This window comes from Lentinus tigrinus (genome assembly GCF_003813185.1).
Source record: "Lentinus tigrinus ALCF2SS1-7 unplaced genomic scaffold L226scaffold_1, whole genome shotgun sequence".
NCBI lineage: Eukaryota > Fungi > Basidiomycota > Agaricomycetes > Polyporales > Polyporaceae > Lentinus > Lentinus tigrinus.
In genome coordinates, this window is record NW_027137910.1 from 872 (window position 1) to 19421 (window position 18550).

Here is an 18550-nt window from a genome sequence, read left to right on the forward strand (position 1 = left end):
CCACAGCCAGGTCCCCACGAGGCTGCCAAGCCACCGGGAAGTCCCCCCTCCGAGAAGCCACCCTTATCTCATGATTCCCATCGGGAGCCTCCATCATCTGCGGCCAATCCGGAGCCAGGATATGTGCCTTCTCAGCATGGCCTCCCTCCCCTAATCACGCAAGCACAGTCAGCACATTCAGACTTGTCCGCGCTTCTCCATCCACGCCGTCCCAATGACAAGCCAGGCCACTTACCTTTTGATGGGAGAAATGACTGTCTGTACCTGCGCATGACGCAGATGCGGATGGTTCTGTGGCTGTACATACGCCCGCTGAAGCGGCAGTCTTGGCTCGAGGCGGCATCACAGACCACGTCAGCTTTTGAGGGAGGGCCAGGATTGGCCAAGAGACTTCAGACCTGGACCCGTGCCTTCATTGCGGATCGTCACAATCTTCCGATCGAGATGCATGGTGTCGACTCAAAGTGTTCACTTCTGGAGAATGAGGAGCTCAAGAACACTCTTATGGAACATCTGTTGAAAATTGGCAAATATGTCCGTGCCCTCGATATTGTGGAACTTCTTGCAGATCCAGAGATCCAGAAGGAGTTTGGCCTCAAGAAGACCGTGTCTCTGTCAACTGCACAGGCCTGGATGCATCAGTTGGGTTTCCGTTGGATGAAGACTCTGCATGGCCAGTATGTCGATGGTCATGAGCGTGAGGATGTAACTACTTACCGGCAGCAGTCTTTCCTCCCTTGCCTTGCTGCACTCAATCTCGATGTCCCTCAGTACGATCCCGATAATGATCTCATTTCGACTCTTCCGCCGCCCCCTGTCTGTGGCCCGACCAACCGTACCCTTCATTACCTGTACCATGACGAGTCTACATTTTACGCGCACGACCGCCGTGAGAAGCATTGGGTCAGCCCAAATGAGAAGGCAGTTCCCAGAAAGAAAGGAGAGGGAAAGTCACTTATGGTGGCTGACCTGATATGTCTGGAGTTTGGCTGGTTCCGTTCAAAGGATGGCAAGTGTTCGGCCCGCGTTGTTTTCCGCACTGGTAAAGCACACGATGGTTACTTCACCAATCAAGACATACTCGATCAACTCTCCGCAGCCATGGATATCTGTCAGACCGACTATCCAGAGTACCGGTTCTGTTTCATCCTTGACAACGCAATGACTCACCTGAAACGTGCCGATGATGCCTTGTCAGCCTGCCACATGTCAAAAGGGCAAATCCGTCCTGGCAACCCTATGTTTGGTGTGGAGACCAATGTCATCGGTCCTTCGGATGGAAAGCCTGTCTACCGCCCGGACGGAAAGCTTCTGAAACAGAAGATCAGGATGCGCGATGCCAGACTTCCCGATGGAACTCCCCAGCCACTGTATTTTCTGGAAGGACACCCGGATGCCGGCGTCTTCAAGGGAATGGCCCAGATCTTGGAGGAGCGGGGCTTCGAGAAAGTACGGCAACTTCGGGTGGAGTGCCCAGGGTTCAAGTGCCCACCACATACTGAGCGGTGCTGCTGCCGCCGGCTCCTCTATGATCAGCCAGACTTCCAGGATGTCGAGACCCTGGTGGAGTCCCACTGCCATGCTCGGGGTTTTGAGGTCATATTCCTTCCGAAGTTCCACTGTGAACTTAACCCCATTGAGCAATGCTGGTGCATTGCAAAGCGGACCTACCGGGAATATCCGCCCTCTTCCCTGGAGGCTGATCTCGAGCATAATATGGTCAGTGCACTGGATGCCGTGAAGGTTCAGCATGTGCGGCGCTTCTACAACCGCACACAACGCTTCATGGATGCATATCAGAAGGGTCTCATGGGTGACGGAGCCTTGTGGGCTGCCAAGCAGTACTCCGGGCACCGTACCCTTCCACACAATATTCTTGCACAGTTTGATAAGGTCCGGTCTAACCGAAAGCAGTAGCCATCTTGAGGAGTTGTTTACCATACTCGCATATAGTCTTCTTGAGGGTTTTAGCCTGAGCTAGCGTACATTGTGTATCCTATCGTCGAGTGGGCTGCGGCAGCAAGTTGCATGGTTAACGCTTACATAAGTACAGACTTATTGCTACAGCATGTGATCTGTCACGGGCGCGTCACAGTGTAACGACGTAGTTGAGTCTGTGCTGGGCCTACCTTATGATAGGTCTACTATTAGTCCCAACGGGGACTATCATCAAGTATTATCTGGTCATCTCTTTTGGGATATTCCCTAACACTACCCCAAACAACTGAGATACCATCTGATCTTGCTCAGATCTGATAACCTCAGGTGAAGGTTGTTTCATACAATCAACTTTCACGCACATCATTACCAGTCAGTGTCTATTACTTACTGAGAGTATTCAGCAATTCACAAAAGTTTCCACATCACAGGGGTTTATGACACTTTTTGGTGGAAGTGTCATATCTAAAAGACAATCACTTTGTTTCTCATTGATTGTAATTGGTCTTCTTTCATAACAATCTTCAGTTGAGTTCTGATATACTGTTAGGACTGTGCACAATAGTCAAACTCCAAAAGGAAGTTTAAAGTCTGATAATGCACGGAAGCAACAACTTGGTAAATTTATTTGCCTTCAATTTGCAGAAGTCTGAAAGAGGAACCAGAGTTTATATCAGAACAAGCTATAATTAAAAGAGTCAAGCAGAGATTAAGAACAGAGATGAGAACAGAAGTCAGAGGTGACAGGTCAGGTCAGAAGAGGAGTTTAGATGGAGGTTTTAGGATAAGTCAGATAGATTGAATTCTGGGTAACTGAGTAGTCGAGTGACAAGTAAACAAGATATCAGAACTGAGGAACTGAGTGACTGTAAGGTAAAGGTTATATATGAACTCTGAAAGTCTGATAGGAGTCCAATAGGAGTAGCAACAGGAGATGGAATGCAGATGTGAGGCAGATACAAACAATCAAACCTGTTAAGTATAAGTAACAGATACAAATGTCATAATGCAAGTAGTGATGGATCAGAAGTCCAAAGACAAGCAGAGTCTGAGTGGAAGTCCAGATCAAGCATGATGACTAGGAGAAGGGTTATAATGTCATAACTCTAAAAGGGGGCAGAGTTTGGAGAAACATCCAATCAGAATTGGGCCAGAGTTGGAGGACTTTGGTGTCTTGGTCTGGCATCTGACACTTTTCATTGAGGGGGAGTTGAAGTATAAGGATGAGGACATCAAGGACAAGGACAACTTTAGTGCCCTGTAGGGGTATGGGCGACCCTCAAGGGTTAGGGGTAAGGGTGCCTAAAGGGTAGGGGTGGGGGTGCTGATTCTTTAACCCTTGACACCCTCAGCTCACCCTCAAGGGTGTGCCTATATACTTGATTATGATAGATTTATATCAATTAAATTACTTACTGGCATAATACATAAGTAGTTACTATTATCTAGGCTTTGCTTTTGCTATATATAGATGTATAATCAGTATAAATATCCCACAAGTGACATTTTAGCCTACTATATATTATACCCTTGATAATAAAACCCTTCACCCTTCAACACCCTCCTGCAACACCCTCAGAAACCCTCCACCCTTGACTGAGGGTGGAGGGTTTTCAAGGGGTAAGGGTGATGTCCAGACACTCCATGGTTCACCCCTGCAGAGCCCTAGACGGTCAAGTAACAACTGTAGGACTGAGACAACCAACTTGGAGAGTTGTAGTAAAGAGCTTGGATCGCGCGTCGCCAAAACAATGGCTTGGCCGCACATAGACGTTGGAGATGAAAGTCGACTGAGGATCATGAATAACCCCGGGCAGAGTAGTAACCCGTTCAAAGCTCTGACGCCGACGTCCATAACTGCCAATATCTGACTGGAGGGCAATGAATATGAACAACTTTGAGCTGTGGGTCATACATGGAAGAAGCCATGCTCTAACCGATCCTTCCAACTGCTCCCCAACCCATTCTCCCCGCCATCTATATCGCTGCCGGTGAGCTTGTGCTGCACGATCAGGCTTGGCACAACGGAGAATGCCCTGAGCCTCCCAGTTTGGACGAGCCATGCCAACGCTTGGTCGAGTGCCCTCGAGTATGCGAATGGCGGGTACAGCAAGTGGAGGAGAATGCGACGAGCACCCGCGCGGCTGAGAGCGTACGCGTGCGTGCATCTCGGCGCGTATGACGGGTGGACAGACATCTTCGGGTACAATCCGGATACCTTCGACTTGCCCCTCGGTCGTAGCGCCGGATAGCGTGCTTCGTTCGACCAGCAGTGGCCTGGTAATTGTGAAGGGAAACCCCGGCGAGCCATAGCGTGGTCACTCACCTAAGAAGACGATATCCCAGTCATCCGGCAACACACTCCAGACATCTCGCAGTCTCCCTCGAATATCCCGCTCCATGTCGACGTCGTCTTCCAGTATAAGCGCAGCACCGCGAGAGCCATCAGAGCCGTGTAGTGGTTCGCCGAACGCTGCGACGCGTTGCACGGCGTCGAGATGCGAGTACCAGCAAGCGAACTTGGCGGGCGTGAGCAACATGTAGGATTGCAAAGACGGCTTGTACTTGACACCATGTGTACGGTCTTGAACGGCGCACGTCAGAGGAAGTAAGGATGAGGATACTGCACGGGAATGAAGGTCGCCTGAAGCGCGGGCTGACGGAGAGTCGTCCACAAGGGAAACGTCGGCAGGATCGTGAGCTTGGGCAGATGCATTGATGGCGGGAGGCACAGGATAGCGACATGAAGGATCGGAGGTCTTAGACAGCCAGGAATCGGAAGCGTTCAGAGATAGGGGAAGGCGGGAAAGTACGACCTGATCAACCTCAGAACGTGGCGGCCACTGGAAGGTACGCAGGTGGTTGTGGTTCCGAGACGACCTGAGGCACTTGCCAATTTGCTCCACAATACGGTCGTCAGAGGAGACGCCATCTACATATGTCCACTCCAATCCGAGGGCAGCACGCAGTTGTTCCATGGTAGCACGCCGATCGAGGCGGGTTGGCCGGGAGATTACGAAGAGCTGCGAGAAAACGGCTAATGTAGTGCTGGACTCGCTAAGCTGAAGAGAAGAATCTTGTGGCTCTCCTCGCAAGACATCTTGTGAGACTATTGCATTGTCTTGCGGAGAGGAATGAGGTCGATACGATGGACGCTGATGGACAAGGCGAGGTTCTGGAGGAGAGCTGCATATGTAGAGAAAGCAGATCACAGAGAACAAGAGCAGAGCGATCAGACGTCGCTGGGAGAGCACGCTGGCCATGCTCGTGTTGCGTGGGCTGGCGGGGCTGGCGAGTGGGTACTTAAGAGCGAGGCTGACAGCGTTGGCGGTGGCCAGGAAGAAGGATCCAACCGGCGGCTCAGATGTTCAACTTCAACTGTGCGGTCGACCGGTCCGCAAGCCGATCGCCAAATGCAGCGACGCGGAAATTTCAGCGCGCGTACCAACGACATTGCTCTCTCGCACCTCCGCCTCTGAGTTCTGAGTACTGAGTCCTCCTGACCTCCCTTATCTTGCTCATTGCTGTCATGGACACGCCCCCACTCAAGAAGCAAAAGGTCTCCGACTTTGTCGAAGCCAAGCCAGCCGCATGGACAGACTCCGACGACGCCAACCTCGAAGTCTCCCTTGCCACCGACAAGCGGCGCCGGAAATTGCGCGACGCCCTCCTCGAGGACACCGTAGATGGACGCGACTATGAACGTCGCCTACGTCGGCAATTTGAGAAAATCAACCCCACGCCCGAGTGGGCCACCAACGCTCGCAGTCGACTCCAGGGAACTGCCTCAGGGAAGCGTCCACGGACGTCCACGGGGTCAGATGAAGAAGAGGAGGAAGAGGCGGAAGACAATGCTGTTGGATTGGATGCGCTGCTTTCCGGAACTGGGTCTGTTGTCGCTGCACGACGTGCGAAGGTCCTTGCTCAGGGCACTCTCGCTATCGAACGGTTACGCGACGCGAACCTTTCCGCGAAGGCGGAAGGTGAGGTCAAGGTCGTCCAATTCCATCCTTCTCCCAAGGTCCCCATTCTTCTCGTCGCCAGCTCGGATAGGCGTTTGAGAATCTTCAACGTGCGACGTCTCTTTTTCCTCGTTCGTCTGCGAGACTGACATTGAACTCTCTCTCCAGGTCGACGGACACACCAACCCTCATCTCCAGACCCTCCACGTCCCCTCTCTCCCTTTCACGAATGCCGCCTTCCACCCCGGCGGCACATCTGTTCTTCTTACCGGTCCACGTCCATTCTACTACACGTACGACCTGCAAACAGGCACGACGCAACGCTCTCCTCGAGGTCTATGGGGGACCACGTTTGCAAACACTCCTCAAGCTGCCCAAGACGGCAGCATGGAGATCTGTCAGTTCGATCAGACAGGCTCGGTGCTCGCCGTGGCTGGCCGTCGAGGGCAAGTACACCTCGTCGACTGGCGCGCAGGTGGCGGCCAGGTTGTGGGAAGCGTCAAGATGAACTCAGGCGCGAAATCACTCTGGTGGTCAGGAGAAGAACTCATGACGCTGGGTGAGGACTCGGAGGTGTATGTGTGGGATGTAGGCCAACGCCGATGCATCCGACGGTGGAAGGACGAAGGTGGTTATAGCAGTCAACTCATGGCAGGCGACCGACAAGGGAAGCACCTCGCTATCGGGTAAGTTCCCTCATCTACACCGTAGTGCATCTTTCTCAAACCTTGCAAAGTTCGAAGGTCGGCTTCGTGAACGTGTACGGATCGGATGCTGTAGAATCCAACCATGATGGCAAGCCGAAGGTCTTGAAAGCCCTTGGAAATTTGACCACATCCATCACTTCGTTACGATTCAACCACGATTCCCAATTACTTGCGATTGCGAGTAACGTCAAGAAGGATCAAATGCGCATGGTGTGTCAATGATCCTCTTCGTCCCGCTTCGCCGGCCCATACTGATACCCGCGCTATATAAGATCCATCTGCCATCCCTGACTGCTTTCTCCAACTGGCCCACGTCGAGCACACCTCTAGGTCACGTCACGAGCGTGGACTTCTCGGGGGCGAGCGAGTATGTGGCGATAGGGAACAGTCGGGGCCGAGTGTTGTTGTACCACCTACGGGACTTTAGCGCATTGTAGGCTGTTGTCTGAGCGGTGCCTCTATGCCATGTCGTGGGCGAGGAGGCATGGTCGCCATTCTATGACCCCCTCGGCAGCTTGACCTGAAATGTGCCTGGGCCACAATTAACCTCACATTTGGAAAGTTTATTTCTGCTGACTTACATTGTGGAAGAGCAGTAATTTCAGGAGTGACAGTTGCTTGGAATCCTAGTCTGGAGAGCGCACCGCGGATAATCCCTGCAGGCATTGCGGCATACTGGCGTACTTGTCAGTCTTCAGGTAGCGAACGGCCTTATCTCCTCACGCACCACCTTCGCCCTGCGAAGCGATTCCGCACGGCCTTCCCACCCTGAAATTCGAGTGAGTGGTTTGAAGGCATTGTCCTGGAGGACATATACGCCCTACACCTAGATGAGAGACTGCGTGCTGTGAGAAGGGCAGGCAACACACTCGATGATTCGTCCTCAGGTTATCAACCTGCTTCTCCCAGCACGCGCTCCAAAGGTCCTTGCAGATGAACTTGATGGCGTCAAGGGTGTCTGCAAACAGTCCTCGATCGTGACACAGACTGGTGTAAACGGTCAGGAAAGTGTGATGGAGAGATGAAGCCACATGTGTACCGTTGCGCCATATTTGCCCCTACGTGCATGCCGATGGCCTCGAGCCGCGCTCGCAACTCCTCGTCTTCGTCTTTGCCATCCTTGGATATTGAGTCTCGGGAGCCGTCGCTTGCATGGGACTGGCGCAGCTGGCTCCCCTTCAGAGCAGGAGGGACTGCTGCTGGGGTGGGCATGAGGCCAGCGTCGATCATCTCCTGTTCGACCTTCTTTGCTCGTGCGGTCGCAACTGCCGAGGAGGCGCGGAGGGTGTTGACCATCTCGATAACGAAGTAGTCCATGGCTGCGCCGTCGACATAGCGGAGAGGAGGGTCTGCGACGGCGGCGAGAGAAGGGACAGAGGAGGAGCCTGAGGCTGAGCTCGGTCGGTTGGCTGGATTCTGGAACGAGCTGCGCGAGGACATGGCTGGCGGCGGTGTGGCTGGCTGTAGCAGACAAACAGTTACAAGGATGTAAGCGAGCGATGACGCGCGTCCGAGACGCGTCTCCGACTCGCGGTGGCTGCCTCTGTCAGCCACTCTCTCCTTCACCGTGAGCCTCTTCGTCGCCGTCGCGCTCAAGCCGTCGGCCATCGCTGCTTACGATGAGCAGCCTCTCTTCTTTCTTTCCCTCTCGCTTTCTGGGCTCTATGCATTCCAATCCCCGCGATCGGCAGACCGATCCTCTGTCCCGTCTCCGCTTCACGCTCGAGACTATGCCTGGTTCCCGCAAGTACAACTTCACGTCCGCCACTCGCGCAGAGATCCTTGCCGAGCTTTACGACGCATTTTGGGGCCCGTACGCCCACCTTTTTCTGCCAAACTCCAACTCGAGCCTTCCCCTTCATGCCACCCTCAGCGAGGTACAAGCCAGTGCCGGTCAGCTCAGAGAGAACCAGGTTCTCCCAGGACGGCCCTGTGGTCACATCTTCAAGAAGGGAGAGAGCTGTTTCCGCTGCAAGTGAGTGTCCGGCTCATTCCACATTGTCAGTGGTCAGACGACACTCAACCGTAACTTCCAGGGATTGTGCGCTCGATGACAGCTGCGTCCTATGTTCGCGCTGCTTCGAGGCCACCGATCATACAGACCATAACGTCAGTTTCTTTATTGCCCAACAGTCCGGCGGGTGCTGTGACTGCGGAGATGTTGAGGCCTGGAGGCACACTATAGACTGTCCCTACCATCCCTACGCTCCCGAGACCACCGAGTACATCTCCGCGTTCGAGGCCAAGACTCTTCTCAACACTCCGAGAGCCCACCCAAAGACTCTTACGGGCCAGGACATCCCCACTGTCAAGAACTATCCCTATCGCGCCTCCGTCCCTACCGAGCTCCGGGAGAGCATCGCTAGGACGATCGGATATGCTCTCGATTTCGTCCTTGACACCCTGGACTCCTCCCCTGACGAGACCATTGTCCCCGTGAGCGACCAGGACCTGCGCTCACAGCCCTCCGGCGATCCCCTCATGCATGACCTCTTTGCGGTCGTGCTGTGGAATGACGATAAGCACTCGTTTGACGAGGTCATCGAGCTCTTGCACGATATCACTAATCGGCCCCGAGACGAGGCTTCCCAAGTGGCTGACCGAATAGACGACCAGGGCAGGGAAATCATCGAGATGTCCACCAACACCGCTCGCCTGTTGGAGATCGCTCAGACCATAGCTCAGATAGACTTGGGAGTCACTGTTCGTCGGGCGTACGACACATTCCGAGAACAGGTTTCCGCGGTCATCATCGAGTGGCTCCTCGACCTCACGAGGAGTAGGTTGAGCACAGATGCTTTGGTACTGCGGGAGATCCTCGCTCAGGAACTCCTTTCACATCGGAGGAACTCGTCCATGCTCTCAGCCGCGGACCAGAGTCGATTGCCTCCAACAGATATTCCTGATGCAACTCGACTGGATTGGCTGTTCTTGTACCATGCTCGCCTGTGGAAGAAACCTCGTCTCAATCTGAAGGAGATCTACGCTTCGCTCCTCACCCTGAGCCACGAGCACAAGCTAGCAATAGGTAAGTGACCTCGTCTGTACAATGGGCGATTCCGACCTCTAGTTCCTAGCCTCTCACTTCGCAAGCGTGTACCACCGTATCATCGACGCCTACCTACTCACTGATCGGGAGGCGGAGACTTCCATCAAGTATTTCGCGCTCCAGCTCTTCACGGTGCCCTCTGTCGCCCTCTACATCGTCCGTCACCACAACATTGTATCACGGCTTCTTGCTATCATTGCTGCATTCTTCACAAACCAGATACAGGACAAACGCATCACCTTCCCTCCAAATCCCGACGCCGAGATCGACGTGGACACCTTCCCCTTCAAATCCAAGCGGTTCATGCCTGTCTTCAGCGACCTGCGCTATCTGTGCCACAACGAACCAGTGCAGCAGCTCATCGCACATAATCGCGAGTTCATCGCTCAATTCGCCAAGACATGTCAGATATTCATGTGCATCAATCCCAACAAACGCGCTGCGTCGAGTCACGTCGAGTACGAGACGGACGCTTGGATCAGTGTCTTCAACGTGACGCTCTCTCTGTCTCGCGTCATCAAGGTGTACGGTGAAGCGTACTCCAAGGCGGCCGTTGGGGACCTCGTCGCTGCCATCAGTACCGTCATGCACCACATACTCATGTGCATCACCGTGGTCGACGATCGTCGCGATACGTCCCGTTTCCCACCTGTCAACTTCCACGAGGTGGTCTATGGGGAAACAACATACAAGATTATCAACTTCGACGTTATGGACGGCTCGATCAGTTTCCATCATTCGCTCCAGTGGTTGCTAGCGGAGCTCTTCAAGCATGTTGACATCTTGGACGAGTCGTCGCTTCAGACGATTGGTCTCCGTAGCTTGAGAGACGTTTGTCTCAACAAAGCTAGCGAGGAGGCGATGCTTACTATCATAGACTATCCGTTGCGAGGTATGTTCATCCTTCGTGTTCACGACACTGTTCTGACAGATCATATAGTACTTGCTATGATTGCTCAGATACGCACCGGTCTGTGGGTCCGTAACGGCTTCGCAATCCGGGGTCAGCTCTTGCACTACCGCGACTTCATGCTGCGGGAGCTCTGCTATGATCAGGACCTCTTCATCCTACAGACCGCTCTAGTGGTGCTCGATCCGGACACCGTCATCGTCAGTATGCTCGACCGTTTCCAACTCCTCGGTTACTTCTCCGGCGCCACACTTCATCCCTCCTACGATACTTCCCATCTCTCCGGAATGGTTGAGGAGTTCCTGTACATCCTGGTCACCATCCTGACGGAGTCTGCGAGCGCGACGAAGATGCCTTTGCCTGACGCGATTCGGAGGGAGATCGTGCACGCACTCGCTGTCGGTCCGTGTACCTTCACCGACCTGGTTAAGCGGGTTGCTGAACGGATGGTGGACGACGTCTGCTTCGAGCGCGTGCTCAAGGAGGTTGCAAACTTCAAGCCTCCGGAGTCGACCGCCGACTTCGGCACATACGAGCTGAAGGATGAGGCGCACGACGAGGTTAATCCCTTCTTCTACCACTACACGCGCAACAAGCGCGAGGAGGTTGAGGTCGTGTTGCGCAATCGCCTGAAGAAGAAGACCGGCGTCCAAGATCCAGTCATCATCCCCCGACCTCTCAACATTACGAAGGGCCCCTTCTCCACCTTGTCTTCTGCTTTCGAATCGGAGGTCCTTGTCCAGATTTTCTTCTACGGGATTTACAACATTCTCACCATCACCGATGCCAGTGGAGCTGCTCCTCCTTCAGCCGAGGCGATATTAGATCAGGTCCTTCACCTCGCCATGGTTGCTGCTGTTGAACGACCACAAGTCTTCAGCGGTCTTGCCGTTTACAAGGTCCACGAGGAAGGGAAAAACCTCATTGATATCCTCTGTACGTTCGAGTATCACGAGAAGTACCCGACGTACAAGGCTCGTGTCCAGTGGGTTCTCGACCAGATCACCGTGTACCAGCCGGATGAGGTGAAGAGCCGTCGTCACGTTCCAGACGCTTCTCAGGCGGACGTGGAGGACCCCAACGAGGCGAAGAAGCGTGCGGCGAAGGCCAGACAGGAGGCCATCATGCGACAGATGAAGGCGCAGCAGGCGAGCTTCGCGGTCAACTTTGAAGACATCGATGACGAAGACGAGGAGTTGACCGACACTCCTGAGGAACCTGTCTCGTACGGGACGTGCATCGTCTGTCAAGAAGAGCTCAACAACACCAAGTCATTCGGTTCTCTCGGTTTCATCCAGCCTAGTCGGCAACTCCGCCGACATCCTGACGGCGTCCAATCGTACACGAACGAGGTATTGACCTGTCCAGAATCTCTGGACCGCGTCACGACTCCGCCGCACGAAGTGACCTTCCCTCCCTCGAACGAGGAGATCAAGGCCGCCAAGCGGGTGCATGCAACGAACTTTGACGCCTTTCCCTCCCAGTTCACTCGCTTCGGACTACATGGGTCGATATGTAGTCACATGATGCACCTTGACTGCTTTACCGTCTACAGCGGTTCTATCAGACAACGTCATCGCAACCAAGCCACCCGGAATCATCCCGAGAGCATCCCGCGCAAGGAGTACATCTGTCCACTCTGCAAGAGCCTCGGGAACGTCATCATTCCCGTCGTTGCGTCGAAACCCCCCGAGCTCAACTCGGTCCCCTTCCCTGATTGGGTCCGCGCCGCTGGAATCAGTATTCTCAAATCAAAGCCGGACCCCGTGCTCGAGTCGCTGCAGTTCCGCACCGGGACCGGGGAGTTTGTCTTCTGGACAGCGCAAGACTCTGCCTACCAGTCCCATATGAGAGTTGCGGTGGACCGGCCTGACGGCACCGAGTTGCACAAGATGGTCGACACGGTCATGGTCGTTGCGAAAAACATCTCCCAGCAGTCCAGACATCTGAGGGACCGTACCGAGCCCGAACCTGGAGAACGTGGAGCTGGCATGTACCTGCCTGAGGAGCTGGTTGGCTACACGCTCTCCGCTCTAGAGGTCGCTCTTCGTGGACAGGACGCGCTTGGGAAGACGGTCGCTGACAACGTTACGGACTCACAATACCGTATGTTGCGCGGTCTTATAACATGTTTGACGAAGCTTGTGTCGTTGAACTTCAAAGGACGACCCGACGAAGGACGAGAGGCCGTCAGGCAAGCCATCATCAAGCGATTGCTGCCTGAATGGAGCCGCACCTCGTTTACCTCGTTCTCTCACCCCCTCCTCCTCCGCGACCCCTTCACTATTCTGATCGAGACCGCTGCTGTCGCCCCAGACATGCTCAAACACGTCCTCATCCTCACGTACTACGCGCATCTTGCACGTACAGTCGTCGGGCTTGTGTACATTCTGAACAAGAGTCGGAACAATCAGGCGATTGAGACTCGTAAATATGACGACATCTTCGGCGACACGCGAATCTTCTTCATGTCTGTCGTTCGCCACTCGCCCATCTTCGAACAAGCTGCGGACGCTGTCTTCCAGTCCTTCGGAGAACCCCGTATCAGCCAACTCCTCTACACCTTCACCCTTCCCTTCCTGCGCCGTGCCGTCATTCTCTGCCGTGCGGCCCTCCCGTACGCGTTCCCTGTGCCCCAGGACCTCGACGCGGGCATGTGCGAATATCGCCGCCTGCTGAAGATCCTGGAGATCCCGCCTTTGGCCGAGCTTCCCAATCACGACACTATTCAGAATGCACTATCCGGGTGGTGCGCGCACTATAGTCATTCCCAAGCCGCATCCCAATTGAATTGTGGCGTCATGCTCGAATACCCACTCGTCTACCGTCTCGTGCGGCTGCCTCTTGTACTCGATCATCTCTACCTCGATCAGGAGAAGACGATGGTGTGTCCGCGGTGCAACACTGTCCCACTTGATGCTGCAATATGTCTATTCTGTGGGACTACCTGCTGTTTCCAGACTCATTGCTGTATGGATCTGGATAACCAAGATCGCGGCGAGTGCAACATGCATACACGAGAGTAGGTCGCCCTGCAATTAAGTTTTTAGTCAAACATGATACTCACTGATGCTGTCTCAGGTGTGCTGGCCCCATTGGACTCTATTTCCTGGTCAAGCGTTGTTCTTTGCTGTATCTGTACGCCAACAACGGCGCATTCGGTCAATCGCCTTACCTGGACGTTCATGGCGAGGTGGATGTGTCGATGAGGTACGTTGGTAGATTGGCTGCTGCAACATGTACTCGCTGACCCTCTTGTTCAGACGCGGAAGACGGCAATATCTTCACCATGCTCGATGGGAAGAAGTACACAAGATCTGGCTGAACCACGGCATCCCAACGCTCATTGCGCGGCGGCTGGAGGGCACAGTCGACAACGGCGGGTGGGAGACACTCTAAGCATGGACTGCAGTTTTGCATGGGCATCACGGCTAATGAACCAGATCATCCTTCCTGCATCGCACCACATCTCGACGTTGCAGTTAGCTTCTCAGCAAGATGCTACCCCTCCTCCACGACGACTGGTGATCCTTTAGCCTGTATCTATCTCAGATAGGGCTCAGGACTGCGCCGCCGGGGCGTAAGGGGGCGCCCAGCCATATGCATAATCCCTCAGTTTGCGAGTTCCGAGCCCGAGTCCGGGGGGCTTGTTGCTGGCATGGCCATGAAGTGACTAATTACGAGAGAATCTCGTGCTGATTCACGGCAAGCCGTGTGTACCTGGATAGTGACTGAGCGTTCGTCTCACCTACCGACGTCGCCTGCGATCGGAGCTGGTTGGTTTCCTGTTGAGTACTCCAGGCAGAGGCTCGAGCCTAAGGGACAGAATGCCCATGTCCGGTTCGCGGAGAGGACCCTCGTCTGCGGTTACACGCATACACGCACGTCTTCATCGACCGGCAGAGCGGGAGGAGCCTGGAAGGGCGCGTCGTTTGCGTTCGAGACACGTTTTGGCCTTGCTTAGGATTTGCTCATCGACTACGACGCTCGTCCAAGCTGTGAGGCGGGGGAAAGTACTACATATTTACTACTTATAGTACAGCTAGAAGTAAGGCCGCTTGCCCTGGCGCAGTCCTCAGTCAATAGCTAAACGGTCCCAGATAAGTACGCTACAAGAGAACACCTGTGTTTAAAGCCCACCCAATGCAACTGATGAACTGCAATTGCCGCTCGTAGTAGCCAGCCATGAATCCAACAATCGACTTCTGCCATCGTCCGAGGATTTCCCATCCTTCCCGCATGCTCGCATATTCAAACCATTGAGGATAAAATCCTGCAAACTCCCAATCGATCAGCCACACCTGGCCGTCATCGCCGAGGATGATATTGCTCGGGAAGAGGTCGAGGTGTGTCAACACCAGGGGTAGCGAAGAATCAAAGGTCATGGGTGCTGGAGGGAAGTTCCTGATGCGACGATTGACATCTAGCTTGTGCATGAACCACACAGTAAGTTCGTCGTATGACGCGAAGGGACCTGCTCCCTGTCCATGTCAAGGACTGGCGTTAGCGTGGCACTGCCGGCGATGAAACAAGACGAGACGTACGTATTCAGAGAACATTGGACCGTAGCACATCTGCGGTTCACTGGCGATTGGTCCAGGGAATGTGGTCTTCGTCAAAGTATCCGGGACGCGTACGCGCCTCAGCTGTCGGATATGCCCTCGAATTGCCCAGATGACGAGGAATCTCCGCTAGATACTGAGTTCTGCCCAACTGTCTGCGAGAGTCTTGCCCGGAATGTATTGCATAACCAGCGCCTTGAACACCCCCATTTCAAAATACCGTAGGACAGCGGGAACCGGTACGGTCGATGTTTCGCGAACGTAACCCATAGTGAAGACTTCGCTGTCCCGTAGAGGGCCTAGTCTCATGACGGCATCGGAAGCGATAAGACGGACGTCGATGGGGTTAAGAAGCGAAGGAGAGGGGAACTGATGAGGAGAGGACTGGAATCTCTCATACAGCTCTTCGTCAGAGGAGGATGAGATCTCTGCCCATGCCGGGAGCTGGCGTCGAGTGAGCCATTGACACACGACACCAGTAGATCAATTCGCGACAGCACATACCATAGGCTCGTCTGTGACGATTATAGACATGGCAATGGGTGCAGAGGGGTTTGAGCTGGTGAGTGAACTGGTGAAGGTTGACAATGAGAGCTGTTTTCAAAGCGAGAATAGACGAGCGCATTTCCAGTTGTGCGTGGATAGTATGAGAATACTACTGGGACTTCAACGATGACCGCCACGTACGTATCGTCCATTGAGGGCTCATTCCTCACGTAGAAGTGAATAGCACTGGCAAGATACGATTCGCATGTGCGTGCAATTGCATCTCTCTACTACATTATTCATCGGTGGTACAAGAAGACGATGCATACAGAACATAGAGATCGACGCAAGGCAAGCATCAGAGGGAAGAGAGTGGAGAACGAACGCGAAGGGTTGTGGTTAAGTAGTAGTATTATGAGGCAGGGCCCCTTACTGAGAGTGAGTTGTTGGCGCCTAACTTACTCTGAAGCAGGTAGAGGGTGTAGCGTGTGTAGCTCTTGACGAGCAACGCCCACGATGCTCTTCCTCTCTGCCCCTGCCAGTCTTCGTGTCACTCGCAGGGATACATATTCCCTCTTAGGCTTTTTGTAGCTGGGCGACACAACATGCTCTCCCCCAAGTCCGTGACCGTCCTCGGAGGTGGCATCACTGGTCTCTCTGCAGCTCTCCACCTCTCACGACGCCTGCCCGCCCATTCTGCGGTCTGCATAAATCTCATAGAGCGCTCCGCAAGACTCGGAGGATGGGTGTTCTCGGAACGCGTACAGGTCAAGGATGCCAAAGGACATGAAGCTGATGTTCTGCTCGAGAGTGGTCCGAGGACGTTGCGACCAAATTCGAAGGCATTATTGGAATTGGTGAGTAAAGCTTCCTGATGCGTGATATCTACGGTTGTGCCATCGGACTGGGATTATCGCTGTACGCAATACGACCACGATACTTCGAGAGGCTGCGCTTGTATCAAGCCAGTATACTGGTCGCTGTGAGGTCACGGTGCGCAATGTGAAGTATACGTTTCGGGAGGCTTTATGATAAACACATTATTTGAGTTCGCTATGGACAGCGAAGAGTTTATCCAGTTGACTCGTACGTATGGTTTGTACTACCGTGTAGTCAGAGGCAGTCGAGTGCGCGTCGTCGAGAGCTCGAGAATGTCTACTTGCTTCCCATTCTAATTCATCCTTTCATACGATCGTTGACATGTCGCCGTTAGATACACCTGCTTGACCTCGCACCTTCCATCCTCACCGTTCCTCGTAGTGCACCTGCCGCACGAAACCGCTTTCTACGTCTCCCTAGCTCTGATGGCCTCACGACCATCCCGAGTTCCTTCATCTCATTGCTCGCGTCTCCTTTGGCGACAATTTTGGTGCCTGCCGTTTTGCGGGATGTTCGTCGAACCAGCGGGAAAGGTGAGATCTGCGAAGCCACTATTATCAAGCCCGGCTGACGGTATGCTCAACTCCCAGTGCTCAACATGGACTCGTCCGAGGATGAAAGTGTGGACGCGTTCCTCACGCGTCATTTTGGTGCCGAGTTCGCGCGGACGTTCGGCAGCGCTCTCGTGCATGGAATTTATGCCACCGACTCTCGCATCCTGAGCACGCGCGCGGCATTCCCAACCTTGCGCCAGTTAGAACAGCATGGCAACGGTAGCGTTGTTCGTGGCGCCTTTGCTGAGACGTTCTCCTCTATGCGGTCGTCGAAGCTCAGCGAGATACCAGTCGCGAAAGGGTACGACCTCGGCGATGTGGTTGACCTCATGAAGGGCGTCAGCGTGTATTCTTTCCACAACGGAATGCAAACACTCACGCAGTCGATGGCAACGCACTTGCAAGAGCAGCCGAACGTCAATATTCTGCAGCGCGATGGCGCGCAAACACTGAGGAAGAACAATGACCACTATGAAGTTAGTGCATCAACTTCAATTAAGAATGGCTCCTGCTTACTTCCGCTCCTCCATCTCAGGTTACGACAAAGTCTGGCAGACGCATCACCTCGACGCACCTCTTAGCCGCCTTACCGCTTCCTCAACTTCATCGCATACTCGAAGACTCCTCCTCGTCTCACGCCGACATTACCGCGCTGCCACAGCTCCCACACCTCCTCGAAAACCCGTCTTCGTCCGTCACCGTAGTAAACCTCATATTCCCTCCCTCCTCCACTCCCATACACCCCGACGGCTTCGGCTACCTCATCCCTCGCCCTTCCAACGACTATCCGGCATCCTCGCTCGGCATGCTTGGGACAGTCTTCGACTCGTCCGCACTGTCCGGACAGGACCACTATCCGACCGCAAATGGAAACACCCAGGGCAAGTTCGTCAAACTCACGATCATGCTTGGGGGCCCCTACGGGAAACCGTCCCCAACCCCCTCCTCGCCCGAGTTCCTCCCTGCGCTCCTGAATGAGCTCCAGACCCACTTGGGTCGGCGCGAACCCCTCCCAGAACCTTGCGTGGTGAAGATACGCGAGCACCAGGACTGCATACCTACGCCAACCGTCGGTCATACGACACGTATGAAGGAGCTCGCTGCGGCTGTAAAGGAACGATGGGGACCCAACGCCGCGGTTATCGGTGCAGGGGTGGGTGGCGTGAGCATCGGGGACTGCGTGGAGAGCGGGCGACGGGCCGCGTATGAGCTCTCATTCTGAGTATAGTCCTAATTGTTTTGTCAATGACATGACATGCATGCAACAATGTGCAGCTCCGTGAGTAGAGGCGAATCACCATGTTCGGTACTCAATATCCATGTCCGCAAACGTCGGATGCTTGGATGTGGAAGGCCGTTGCAGTTTTGTTCCATCATATTACACGTCGAGCACCTTGGTTCGGTGATGTGGTATGGCTGCTTTACGGGGTATGATGAACCCGACGATGATACTCATTGTGTTCGGGCGCGTGTTCATCTCAAGGCCTCACGCTGAAAGCTGGT

At 54.1% G+C, this 18550-nt stretch overlaps 7 protein-coding genes across 7 annotated transcripts; 4 read left to right on the plus strand and 3 right to left on the minus strand.

Moving 5' to 3' along the window:
- Positions 1–285: 285 nt before the first annotated feature.
- L226DRAFT_541246 (uncharacterized protein) lies at positions 286–1917 on the plus strand (the record flags this gene model as incomplete). The annotated part of the gene is made up of 2 exons (XM_067682041.1): positions 286–1893; positions 1915–1917. The coding sequence occupies 2 exons, from the start codon at positions 286–288 to the stop codon at positions 1915–1917; spliced, it is 1611 nt and encodes a 536-aa protein (XP_067542077.1).
- Positions 1918–3813: 1896 nt separating this feature from the next.
- Positions 3814–5256, minus strand: L226DRAFT_4 (uncharacterized protein). Its single transcript, XM_067674557.1, has 2 exons — positions 4265–5256; positions 3814–4215 (listed from the first exon to the last, which is right to left on the minus strand). The coding sequence occupies exons 1-2, from the start codon at positions 5199–5201 to the stop codon at positions 3848–3850; spliced, it is 1305 nt and encodes a 434-aa protein (XP_067542078.1). The 5' UTR covers positions 5202–5256; the 3' UTR covers positions 3814–3847.
- Positions 5257–5467: 211 nt separating this feature from the next.
- On the plus strand, positions 5468–6829 carry L226DRAFT_450569 (WD40 repeat-like protein; the record flags this gene model as incomplete). The annotated part of the gene is made up of 3 exons (XM_067674956.1): positions 5468–6010; positions 6069–6586; positions 6637–6829. The coding sequence occupies 3 exons, from the start codon at positions 5468–5470 to the stop codon at positions 6827–6829; spliced, it is 1254 nt and encodes a 417-aa protein (XP_067542079.1).
- Positions 6830–6879: 50 nt separating this feature from the next.
- On the minus strand, positions 6880–8077 carry L226DRAFT_527784 (transport protein particle component). Its single transcript, XM_067679180.1, has 5 exons — positions 7647–8077; positions 7477–7594; positions 7335–7427; positions 7189–7282; positions 6880–7138 (listed from the first exon to the last, which is right to left on the minus strand). Exons 1-5 carry the CDS (start codon positions 8045–8047, stop codon positions 7104–7106), a joined length of 741 nt encoding a protein of 246 aa, XP_067542080.1. The 5' UTR covers positions 8048–8077; the 3' UTR covers positions 6880–7103.
- A 149-nt stretch (positions 8078–8226) lies between these two features.
- L226DRAFT_451075 (uncharacterized protein) lies at positions 8227–13965 on the plus strand (the record flags this gene model as incomplete). Its single annotated transcript, XM_067674994.1, has 6 exons — positions 8227–8582; positions 8644–9635; positions 9685–10548; positions 10597–13588; positions 13648–13776; positions 13830–13965. 6 exons carry the CDS (start codon positions 8227–8229, stop codon positions 13963–13965), a joined length of 5469 nt encoding a protein of 1822 aa, XP_067542081.1.
- Positions 13966–14675: 710 nt separating this feature from the next.
- Positions 14676–15662, minus strand: L226DRAFT_541250 (uncharacterized protein; the record flags this gene model as incomplete). Its single annotated transcript, XM_067682042.1, has 4 exons — positions 14676–15047; positions 15111–15226; positions 15266–15572; positions 15633–15662. 4 exons carry the CDS (start codon positions 15660–15662, stop codon positions 14676–14678), a joined length of 825 nt encoding a protein of 274 aa, XP_067542082.1.
- A 455-nt stretch (positions 15663–16117) lies between these two features.
- L226DRAFT_474690 (Protoporphyrinogen oxidase) lies at positions 16118–18350 on the plus strand. Its single transcript, XM_067676630.1, has 4 exons — positions 16118–16471; positions 16828–17026; positions 17084–17523; positions 17583–18350. The coding sequence occupies exons 1-4, from the start codon at positions 16220–16222 to the stop codon at positions 18267–18269; spliced, it is 1578 nt and encodes a 525-aa protein (XP_067542083.1). The 5' UTR covers positions 16118–16219; the 3' UTR covers positions 18270–18350.
- Positions 18351–18550: the final 200 nt, after the last annotated feature.